Source organism: Stegodyphus dumicola, chromosome 1 (genome assembly GCF_044657685.1).
Source record: "Stegodyphus dumicola isolate Sdum_Otavi_A_Nest chromosome 1, ASM4465768v1".
NCBI classification, from domain to species: Eukaryota; Metazoa; Arthropoda; class Arachnida; order Araneae; family Eresidae; genus Stegodyphus; species Stegodyphus dumicola.
Window position 1 is genome coordinate 23569275 of NC_140768.1, and position 12513 is coordinate 23581787.

Below are 12513 nucleotides of genomic sequence, written 5' to 3' on the forward strand. Positions count from 1 at the left end.
GTTTAATGCACCACATTTTAAATTTGAAGCAATATAAAATAGCACATCTTAAAAAAAATAATAAAAGTTTAGAATCAATTTAGCTTCTCACAAAAATAAAAATTAAATTAGCGTTTTTATCACATAACATTACAATAAAAGTATTCAAAGTTTTTTTTTTTAAATAAGAAAATATTTCACATAAATTACAAATATTTCTTAGACCTTTTTATTACAATTCTAAAAATCTGAATTCCTTCTTTGTGCATATTTTAATTTCTTTAAATATAAATGAGATTTTGGTACTTTCTGATTACCTGCAATACCCGCAAAAAAATTTGGTAACTATTAGCAACTAATTTTTCACCATTAAGATATGAAACACAACAGCAATATTATAAAAATGGCACACAAGGAATTACATAAAATAAGCAACCAATTAACAAGATTAAAAAATGCAAGAAACATCCAAAGAAAAAGCTTACTTTTTTAAGCTATTTCCCCAATGTAAACAGTAACTGGGTTTGATGTAGTATAAGATATATCACTTTTTCGATATCCTATAATCATTAAACTATAAACCACCAAACAAACTTTGCCAATCCTTCAGATGGAACTAATGCTCAAATAACTAAATCATAGTTCAAGCTAAAGACAGTACACAACATGTGGTGTACCATAACACAAATACTTCCATGTTATCTCACGAAAGCAAGGCCAGAAATCCGTTAATAAAAGTGATGATTATTTTTTGCCATCCTGCCCATTTGTTGTGTATATGGTTGAAAAAGCTCATAAAAACAGCTATTCCTGCCTTTGTTTTGTAAATTTGGAAGTAATTAAAATTTAATGGAATTAAAATTTTAAAAAGTTATTAAATTCAAGGGATAATTTTCATTTATATACTCTTAATTATTTTTTTTATTTTCATATTTGGGGGAAAAGAAAAGCTTTGTAACAGTATCCCCTTAGAAATAACTAAGTCTGCATACTACATCAACACCCAGAGATCCATTTTAACTTGAAAAATATATGATGTGCACACCATGACTTTTTTTGTATGGTCAATTAAATTATAAACATTTGCTGCATTTCGTTTAAACTTATTTCTTTGAATTTCACTAGAGATATATTTCTCATGCAATCAATTCAGCGCTCACTTCGAGACAAAGCATATACATAAAAACTCGAAATAGCTTCATTAAAAACGTAATATACAGAAAAACATAAAATACTACAGTTATAATAATAAAAAATAAATAATAAAAAAACATAAAATCAGTTTAAAAAATTTTACAATTAAAATTAGAGTTTGTATACCAAAACAAGCAATTCGGTCAATGCGAAGAATGCAAAATTTTTGGTGCCCAAAACTAAAAGTTGACTTTTGATCCCACTCAGCAAAAAAACACTGAAGTTTATACACAAACTGACTTTAATTCATTATTCTACAAAGAATTTCAAATGTTAACAAACTGCAGCTTTGTTATCACTTAAACAACTTATAAATTTTGATAATTCTACAACTACTGTCTGTAGATTAACTAAAGACATGAAAATCTTCACCATAATATATACAACATAATTCAATCACTAATAAACAACTAAATCAACGTAACTCATTTTTCACACTTAAAGCAAAAAATGCACAATTTACCGACAAATAATAATAAAAAATTTTTTTAAAAAAATGAACTCACTGAGCTAAGTAACAGAATGGGAGCATGCATATATATATATATATATATATTTATACTAGTTTGGTGCAGCCAATTACAACCAAAAAGGGAGGTGTACAATTACATGTTACAGCAGGGACCCACATACAAAACTTCATCATTCTACAGCTATTTGTTTTTGAGTTATGTGAGATACAGGCATATGTATGCACAGATGTCACAAAAAAAATCTTTTGATTCCATTTTACAATCCATTTTGGAAAAAGAGTCTTTTATTCTGTCTGTATCATGCAAAAACATCATTCAAATGGATTCGAGAGAGATCAAAATGGATATTTTCATTGCAATATGATACCTGAAATTTTTCGCGACTACAATACTTCCTTTACTTTACAAACTAAAGGTAAAAACTAGAAAATTGCAAAATAGCATCATGTGCAACTTGGCACTGTGCACACTGTGACTCTTCCCATGTACACAGTGATGGTTTTGCTTAAAAAAAAATACAAATTTTGATAAAATGTATTTACAAAGTACAACTTTATGCAATGCAAAATTCTGCATTCTCTATTGTTAGACCAAATAAAAACCATTTCTGAAGATGCTTTCTTTTTCAGCACGCAAACTCCAAAGTTCCATAACAACTCAAGAAAGAAATGCACTCAATGCAACAAACACTAACGACTGTGAAATTCAAGCCAGAAAACAGAACTCATCTGCTACATGCACATGCATATCTGGTTTGCCATATAATTATGCTTTAGCAACATCATGCATTGTCTATTTTGGCAACACAGCATGTTGCCTCATGAATACTTTTCAGCGGAATGCGGATAAACAGAAAGTATTGAAAACTTTTTTTACTATTATTTTTCATTATACATTACTAGGAAATTTTTTCTCTTATTTGATACCCCAGATAACAGCATAATTTAAATAAACGAGGTGACCAACTTCTGCACATAGAAGAGCCAATTTAAGAAGTATGTTGGTGTTACATGCTACACAATTATGTTATGTTTCAGATATTGTTTACATTGATACAAAAAGTTGCCTTTATATGCAGACAGAAAAGATCAAGATCTAATGAGAGAATCTGCACAAAAGAAATTCAAAATGTATATTGAAATAATTTTAGAATAAATTATTTATATTCTTAATAGTACAAACTTATGAGAATATAGTGAACTTTCATATGAAGTAACAAATTCAATAAAGTTAATTTTCAATGAGAACATTGACACTTCCTAAAAAGTTCGGCAGATGGTTTTAGAAATTAACAGGATAGTTATTTGCACTATTTTTTTTAATCAAATTTTGTCCCCGCCCTCTGCTTTTTTAATTTACGATTAATTTTAATTTTGTTTTCAATTTTTGTGACAAAATTATTAATTTTATTTTATGTTTCCCTTACATATATATATATTTTTACAGCAATTTTTTACACTGTTTTGAAAGAATTTAATTTTTTCTTCCACTTTTTAGTATCTGAATATGACTTTTCAATTTGGATACTTTCTGATTATCTGCAGTCCATTGAAAAGTATTTCCATCTTTAAGTTCAGTGGTCATTAATGCTTTCCCCCTCCCATTTAGATTCCTTGTATTACAACTGTAGTAGAACTACGGAATCTGGCATCTGATTAAAAAAAATTGCACTTCTTCAGAAATATTGTGTTTTGTCCAATAGTGGAAAAATTCACCTTCCGTGAAGCTGCATTTTGTAAATGATCTGTGCTCAAAAGCTGTGCACCGTTCCCAAATTTCACAATTCCCTGGTACTCTTTTAAAGCAGAAACAGATTACGTTGTTGATGGGAAGAACATGAAAAAATGCTGCTCATCCGTTAAATGTGCAAGCACATCTAGGTTTCCATATAAATATACTTTGCAGATGTTTTGGGTTGCCTATTTAGGTAACATTCTTTTCCCGGTAAATTCTTTTCAAGACTGAAAGATAATTAGAAAGTACTATGTTAAAAATTTTCAAAAGCACATCATCATTTTCATCTACACTATATCCCATTATTTGATAAAGATTTCTTAATTGACTTATTTGCTTAGCCACAAAGAAATCTCAGTGTTGGATATTCATATAATGTCCTTATAAAATTTATTTTAGCTAATGCATTATTCATTTGTTAAGTCTTTTCAGCATATTCTACGTCTTTTGTCAACCATGAGTTCAAATAGTGAAACAATCTCTAATTTAGAGAGAGAACTAGGCAACCAGTCAATATAGCAGTTTGTCCTGAGATGCTCACCTACAGCTGTGTAGCTGATGAATGACTTTATCTGTCAGCACTCAGAGCTAGAATCTACATTATTTGGTGTAATATAAATATGCAGCAGTTTCTTATGTTTGGAAAGCTCAAAACCACAAGAGAGATATAGCAAAAATGTACATAATTAAGAAATATTTTATTAAAATGAAAATAACTAGGAAGATTATATTAAATTGATTATAAAAATACTTGAGTAAATTGTCAAAATAAAAACAAAAAAATTACCTCTTTCCATTTTTAATAAAACCTTTAACGCTTCCATATCTTCCAGTCAAACTTGACCTTCCTCCCAATGCTAATATAATACCAGTCAAGACAGCACTTTTCCCACCTTTAAAAAAAATGTTATTATCAAATCAGAAAATGAGTTATATTAACATACTGCAACAGTGCTCTTCTGAAATATAAATAATGTGTATGCACATACATTTTTGTTAATGTTGTATAACTTACAACATTACCAAAAAAGCTTAATTCAAAAAGGTTTTCTAAACATATCTATTTCATATAATAACTTTATACAAATAATTAAAGGAAATAATCAGACAAATGTATTATTTCACTGAAGATCTAAACGAAAAAATGATAAAGAGTTTCTTGATATACTGATAACTCCTAGTGAGGCTAACCATCTTACTCAAATTCTGTTTTAGTACTGCTCTCTTTGTCTAATCATTTTAGCAGAAATTCTAGTTTTGTACTGCATATTTATAAATATTTTAAGATAAGCTTATATACTAGTTAATCAAAGCCTGTACAAATTTCTTCAGTGGAAACACAGTGATCAAAACTGCCAAAAAGTGGAAAATACACATTAAAATATTTGTTTATCTTACATACATCATCTAATTCATAGCATTAGTATTTCTTGTCTGCCAAAATAAGAAATAATGATTTGCCATGTTAGAGTCAGGAATATAAATTATTCAGCAGGTGGAAAATCAATGATGTTTCAATGCAAAATGTTTTGGTTTGAGATGTATGCCAAGTAAAAGTGCTGTTATGGAACTGAATTATTGATCATGCAGATTCATGTTAATAAATGATTGGGTATTGTCCCAACTGGTGATCTACCAAATTTCATTAGTTAGTTAACTAGTTTTATAATGGATGATGCCATCTTTTTTTCAGAAAATATTTTCTTTGTAAAAGCAATGTTTATTCTTATCCTTTCTTTCATATGCAATTTTTCCATTGAATTTGTGAAGAGCTTTTAAAATGCTATTTTTGAATCTTTGATATCAATTTACTCTCAAATAAATTTCACGTTTCCATTACAAAGAGTTGAAATACCTGTTATGTTACATAGCAAAAGTGTTTAATTTATCTCTCTTCTTTCAACACTCTGCTTATAACAAACTGTTTGTACACAGGTTCTGAAACAACTAAATATAGCAGTACAAAATCGGGTGTATTTTGTCCTACTTCTTACCTGTTTCCTTCACTATAGACACGAAATTCTTGATATAATTTATATTTATAACATTTAGGGGCTCACTTTCAGTTATATTAATATCACATAATTCATTGAAATACTTAGACCAGTTAATTTAATAAAAGAAATATTTCCCCCTTTTATTCGTACACTGGAAGCTTTCTTAAACATACCATAAAACACAGCAAAAGAAATAAATATTTGGAAAGCAAAAAAAATTATCAATATTAAATAATAATAAATCTGATCACGCAAATTTGAAAGATAGTTCTGATTTTTAATTGGTCATCTCATTGGCTGAGAGCATACTAAATTGTGTGATGATATGAAGAGGGAAAAGAGGTAGCACTATCTGTTACAAAGGCAAATAACTACGTAGCAAAATTCAGTAGATCGCCAGTTACAGCAATACCAATGCTTGCTTATTCAATATGAAGGTATTTTATTTAGTACCGAAATGAAATTAAGTATCAAGACTTTCCATACTATATTATAAAAGTATATCAAACGTGCAAGCATAAATCAAATTTTTTTTTTTTTTTTTTTTTTTTTTTTTTTTTTTTTGAAGTTTGCTGAGGGTCTGGAGGTGAATATTTTATATCATTATAGATACTGGATGTCTGGATTTCGGCATTATACTGCATATGTTTTCCTAAATATGTAAGAAAATGAATTTTGAAACTCAAGAGTTCAATAATGTACTTATTTTTTTAAATAAATAAAGATGTATGATGTACTCTTGATTATCTGAGCTGATGTCAGGAAATCAAGTCACAGATAACTGAAAAATAAGGATAATTCAAACTGTCAATTTTTATGCATATTGCATATGTTTATTTCTTTTAAAAAAAGCAATAATTTTACTTTATTTTCTAGAACGTTTAAATATTTGTCAAATTTTATTGCACATTTTTTGAAGTGCTATTTTATCACTATACTCAAATTCTCTTTGGTCGACACAGTGCAAGAGAGTTTCAACAGAAGTCATTGCTGTCTTGGGACTAATGTAGCTGTCAGTACCTTCACTTGTATTTTCAGTATCCTTCTTTGCCTCTTCTGTTCTTATGATATTTAAAAGAATATCCACGTCACTCAAGCGTTGGAAGCCAGCTCAGTCAAATCACCATAGAATGTTTCTTTGATGTTTCTCTAGCCAACATTTCCAAAGGATTATACATTTTCTATTTTTTGCCATACTATAAGAGAGGGCATCTCAACTGGTGGTATGCAAGAGAAAAATAGATGGTACACAAAGAAGCAAAGTATTTTTAACTATTAAATTCAAAAATTAAACCCACAACATCCTGATTGGATGTTGTGGATATTGTGAGTGTATGAGTTTTTTCTCTACCACTTGTAAATTTATGCGATCTGAACTTTGTTCAAGAGTGGTGGTGGTAGTGGTACTTTGTAATGGTAGTAGACTAGCTCAGTCAAATCATGATGCTTCCTCAACCAACATTTCCAAAGAATTATACATTTTCTATTTTTTGCCATACTATAAGGCAGGAGTTCTCAACCAGTGGTACGCAAGAGAAAAATAAGTGGTACAATAATTTTACTTTATTTATTATATACAAAGCAGCAAAGTATTTTTAACTATTAAATTCAAAAATTAAAAACACAAATATCCTGATTGAGTTTTTTCTCTAATACTCGTGAATTTATGTGATCTGAACTTTGATCAAGAATGGTGGTGGTAGTAGTACTTTGTAATGGTGGTACTAAAGATTTTCAATTTTTGTTTATATGGTACACATTAGTTAAAAGGTTGAGAAACGCTGCTATAAGGTATTTTCTCCCTCCTTTCAGTATGCCTTCATAGTGTAACGGTAGCACACTCGGCACGTATTCGAGTGTTCCAGGTTCAAGTCCCGGCAAGGGCATTTTTCAGGTTTTCTGCTCCAAAAAATTTTAATGACTCTACAGTGACACCCAAACTAAAAAGGTGGTGGTTGATAATTCTTCACCATCAGGATTTGGTGATCGAGTCCCCTAACTGCCAGTCGCCCTTTAAAAGATGGAGTTTATAAGGTATTTTCTCCTTCCTTTTTGCATGCCTTCGTTTCGTAACGGTAAGCACACTCGGCACATATTTGAGAGGTCCCAGTGAGGATTTTGCTCATTTTTCATGTTTCCTAATGACTAAAAATCCTAATGACTCCACAATAAATTACATAACATAAAGCTTGCCATTGCACTACTTCTGTTTCAAAATATAATTTAGTGTTTATTGTAAGTGCTGCATTTGACTTTCAAGCACAGTTACGGGGCCATGAAGCCTCATATGGCTCGTGAGAAATACTTCAGCCATGCCTGATCTATACCAAATTCTCATCACAACAGCTCATCATATGACTTTCCGGACATAAATTATTTTCTGGTAAGTCCCTCAAATATATGAAACAAAAATTTTAGTTTCAGTTAATAATTCAAATTCTAATCTATTTCTACTTTTCATCTTAAAGGACTTAATTTTTAGTTGTTAGTTGTTTTTCACTTTTCCATAGATATATAGCATTAGCAGTTTTATTTCAAATGATTTCACGAAATCTTTTGAGGTTTTTATATTCTTACAATGAGCTTCCATCTCATCACATCTTCAATGAAGAAGAATGTTTTAACCAAATCCTTCACAGCGGGCATATCATATATGCAACAGTACTTAATTCTCTTATGCGACAGCATGCCACTTAGCATTACTCACCTTAGAGATGGTATGATGTTGTAGTAATATGATCTCACAGGATGCAGTATTTTACGTCACTAAGCCTAACTTAAAAAAAAAAAAAATTCATTAAAAAAATGTTTACCAATTCTTTTGATTTTTTCTGTAATTGTATCAACAGTAATATAATCATAAATACAGAATATCAAGACATTCTTAAAAAATTTTAATTAAAATCTAAATGCAAAATAAAATATCTGACCCATCTGGATGAAACGTTGTACAAAACTTATATAAATCTATATCTAAACATATGTAAAAAATAATAAAATATATGATTAAATATTATAGCATAAATGATTCAGAAAGGAGATAATGTATGATAGTCTTCACTAACATTTCATTAGTTGTGAAATACATTTTGAGGTCAGGCATTTTAATCATTTCCAATAGAATATTTAATCTTAGGAATCCCTCATTTTAGGCACATCTACAGGAATATGTTGATTTTGGATGAAGATAGATTTTCACTCATCTTTTGTTCACAGAAATTATTAGTTTCCTCAACAATTATGTTCACTAAATCCTCAAAAAATGAATTTCCATTCGCATAATTTACTCCTCCCATAATTTCATAATTTACTTCCATAATTTCATAAGACTTCTACTTAACAGATCAAGTTCATGATGGAGTATCCACTGTTGTGGTGTGCAAAATAAGCTTCCAATTCAGTCTCTGACAAAATTTCAGGATCTAAATCGCTATCCTCATTTACAGCTAGAGAGTCTTCAATGTCAAAATAGTCATTCATGGACTTGTTTACCATTTAAATATACTTTTCTTTTATTAAATCTTCTTCTAGACAGTGCACTATTTATTTAATTCTCTTAACCGGTGCAAAAACCTTACATCTACTATCTAAAGAAGATGCAAACTGAATATGAATTGTTGTTCCTAAAACCACAACTCCACTCCCATCTTCCCAAAAATACATATATATACTTTTTTTTAAAAAAAAAAAAAAGAAAAATTTGAAGCATTAAAACTGTCCAATGTTTATATCATGTGAAGCCTCAACTGCACATCAGGTGAGTTTTGTTTACTTTATATCTCCCTCATACATTTAAATGAATCACCAGGATCAGAAAGTAGTTCACAGACCCAAGGTCAACAACGTATATATTCAAATAAGCTAAATGCAGTGCATGCGAAGCACCATCTAGAGATTTTAAAAAATTCTAAACGTCTGCATATGTTTGAAAGTGCATATATGACACACCTGTCTGGTAGATAGATCAATGTAAGCAGCGACGCACTAGTGTATCACTCAGCTGTGACATTTTGGGATTGATGCATATATGACACATCCATCTTCAGAAGGTTTTTAGTTCAGCAGCATGGGTCATAAAGGGGTTACAATTTGAAAATATATAACTGCATACTTTAGTTTAATTTACAGCAATTTCTGATCACAGCTTTTGTTTATTTTATCAATGGATCAGATAATTCGATTACAGCAAAGCATAGAAAGAATATTTTTGTATAGGTAAAAATTCGTTCATAAAGAAATTTCTAAAGGAAACTGGCTTACATTCCCGCTATACATGAGGAAAACTGTGAAAATACCCATGCAACCTATTAACCAAATTTTAAACCCAGATTGAATACCAGTATTCTCTGCTCAACAACTGATGGACTAAGTTTTAACATCTAATTTATTTGGTGTGTTCTTTTGTAACACTTCAAATTTTTTTAACCTTCAAATTATTTTCGACTTCTATCTAGACAACTGCAAAAAGATAAATATTAAATTTTAACTTACTTCCGTTTGCCCCAATGATGAAATTTACATGCGGTCCAAATTCAAATTTTAAGTTGTCATGACACATAAAATTTTGCAAAGAAACAGATTCAATTATACCAAGCTCAGCAGCCTGCAAAAAATTACAGAAAAATATTGTATTTTGTAAAAAAATTTTTTAATGTTTAATTAAATGTTTAATGTTTCACATTTTATATAAGGTCTACCATAAAATTCTGTCCACTTGCAAAGCAAAAGATAATAATTCATTTTTCATACTTTTAATAGCATTGTATAACATAATTTCTGTCACTACTTACAACATCTTGCCAGCATAATGATAATCTGTAAATACCATTTTTGAAAAATGTCTTGTCTTGGAGGTGAAAAATTCAAATAGTGCTTGGTTGACATCTGCTCCAGTTTTGAATTCTCTTCCCTTCAGAAGATTTTGCAAGGATAGAAACAAGTAGCAATCGGAGGGTACTAGGTCTGCAGAGTACAGCGGATGTGGCAGGATTTCCCAGCCTAGCTCTGCAATTTTCTGATTAGTCACCAAAGCAGCAAGTGGTCTGGTATTATCGTGATGCAGTGTGTTCCTAGAGAACATCGCCATCCTCTTTTCTTTCACTCTTTTCTTTCTTTTCACTTTTGTTCAAATCATCCACTTTCTGACAGTACCTCTCTGAAATGAGCTTTCCTTTAGGTTTCAGTAGCTCATAATGAATTGGTTCTTGGAGGTGCCACCATACATACAGCATTCTCTTATTCAGACTCAGTTACAGTTGGAAGGAGCAGTTAGTCTGAGCTTACAGTATGATACTTTCATAATGATGTTTTTGAAAGTAATCCACTTATTATTCCATGTTATCATCGGGTCTAAAAACAGTCAGTGTTTTTTTTTTTTTTCCCCCGAGCAAGCTGAAATGTGCATATGACAATTTGATCACGAAAATTTTTCTCACTTAACTCATGAGGCACCCCTTTCAATATTTACAGACATATCCTAGTTCCCAAAGAAGGTCTGAAATGGTTTCAGCTGAATTAAACTTTTTCACAAATACTGATTTCACAAATACTTGTCAAAAAAAGGATCTTGCTCTACCATGGTATTGACAATATCACCATCAATCAGAGATGGCCAACCAGAGTGTGGCTTATCATTCAGGTTGAAATCCCCTACTTAATATTTTTTAACCATCTCCTCCACACTTTATCTGAAACTGCATCACGAGCAAAAACTGTCACTAAATTTTGACACACTTCTGTAGCATGTCGATAATCATGTTTTAAAAAAATCATGTAAAAAAACTGTTTCCCGCCAATGTTCCGTTTATGGAACATGTTATAAATCATTAAAAAAAATTCTTTTTAATTTTTTCTTTTTTCATAATTTTTATATTTGAGTTTTAAATCGATTTTTCACAACAAAATGTTTATTTTACTTTCGCATCATAGTTTGGCGTGTAAAAGGTTAAGGTTGAAATCCCCTGCTTTATATTTTTTTAACCATCTCCTCCACGTTTTATCTGAAACTGCATCATGAGCAAAAACTGTCACTAAATTTTGACACACTTCTGTAGCATTTCTTCCTTCTTGGAATTCATACAAAATACAGTGTTGTAAATGAACTTTATGGATAACCATGTCTATGCGATTGTGTTTCGCTTAATAATGGCATGAGACACTGTTGTTTCAATTAATTTAGAAGAGTAGATGATAATAAATGCAGTGATAGAGACAGCCACATGTGTCTCAAATAAACACCTGCATGTGTGTTAAAACTTGAAATAGCATTATTGGACAGAGTCCAATAGGCCTTATAGTAACAGTTTTTAAAAACTTAACAATACATATAATTTAACAAATTACATGGCAGATAAGACCAAAAACATAATGCTTATCTAACAGATGTAAAAGAAACATGCCAACTTATAATCTAAAATTAGAAGAATTCAACCTTATATTAGCAACAGTTTTACAGTATAAAGTTTTCTACATTTCAAAAGAAACTGAGACACATCCCTCTCAGTTTTTTAATTAAGTTCTTTAGATTTCAAAAGAAACTAAGACTCATTCCTCTTCTGTAAGAAGCAAATTATTTTGCACTCTTCTGCAGAACTTTCAATGTAAGTACTTACCAATTATAATTCTTAGAAAACAAATCAACATCCAATTAAAATAGTTATAAAAAATTACAATGCCAAATCTGCCCATGTTCCTCAAGAAAGCATTTTTTGAAGTTTATGGCATAAAATATTTCCTTCAGTATAAAAACAGGCTTAATTTTACATACACTACAGTTTTAAAGTGACCAGAAATTATACAAATTTTGTAATTACTATTTCCTTATTCCAGACCAACTCAACTGACATGTTCACAAGGCCAGCAGATCAGTTTTCCTAAGTAAAGGAAACTCTCTCCATTATTAAAGCTATTGAGAATTACACATGACAGCTAAATAACATGAAAGGGTGTTATGTGCTTCATATGTATTTCAAGCAGAGATCAGAGCTACGTATTGGGAACAATATTTCTTCATTCAACTATTGAAACTCTTTTTTCCAAGGACACAGATATCCATATTTGGCAAATACATAGGCAGTGATATCAATACAATTTTCTAGAACATATGCCAGAGAGAGATAGTGCTAATACTATCTTGA

The 12513-nt window shown here is 30.4% G+C and overlaps 1 protein-coding gene across 5 annotated transcripts in view; it reads right to left on the minus strand.

Annotated features, from left to right (window-relative positions):
• LOC118197440 (structural maintenance of chromosomes protein 6-like) overlaps window positions 1–12513 on the minus strand; it is a 144280-nt gene that overhangs the window by 117103 nt on the left and 14664 nt on the right. For 4 of the 5 annotated variants that reach the window (XM_035368956.2, XM_035368954.2, XM_035368955.2 and 1 more), the window contains exons 3-4: window positions 9869–9980; window positions 4168–4273 (exon numbers count right to left, since the gene is read on the minus strand). In XM_035368956.2, the coding sequence (XP_035224847.2) occupies window positions 4168–4273; window positions 9869–9980 (218 nt within the window). Of the gene's footprint in view, window positions 1–4167; window positions 4274–8084; window positions 8154–9868; window positions 9981–12513 lie in introns of those variants that run through there. The other variant, XM_035368957.2, reaches the window with a different exon arrangement.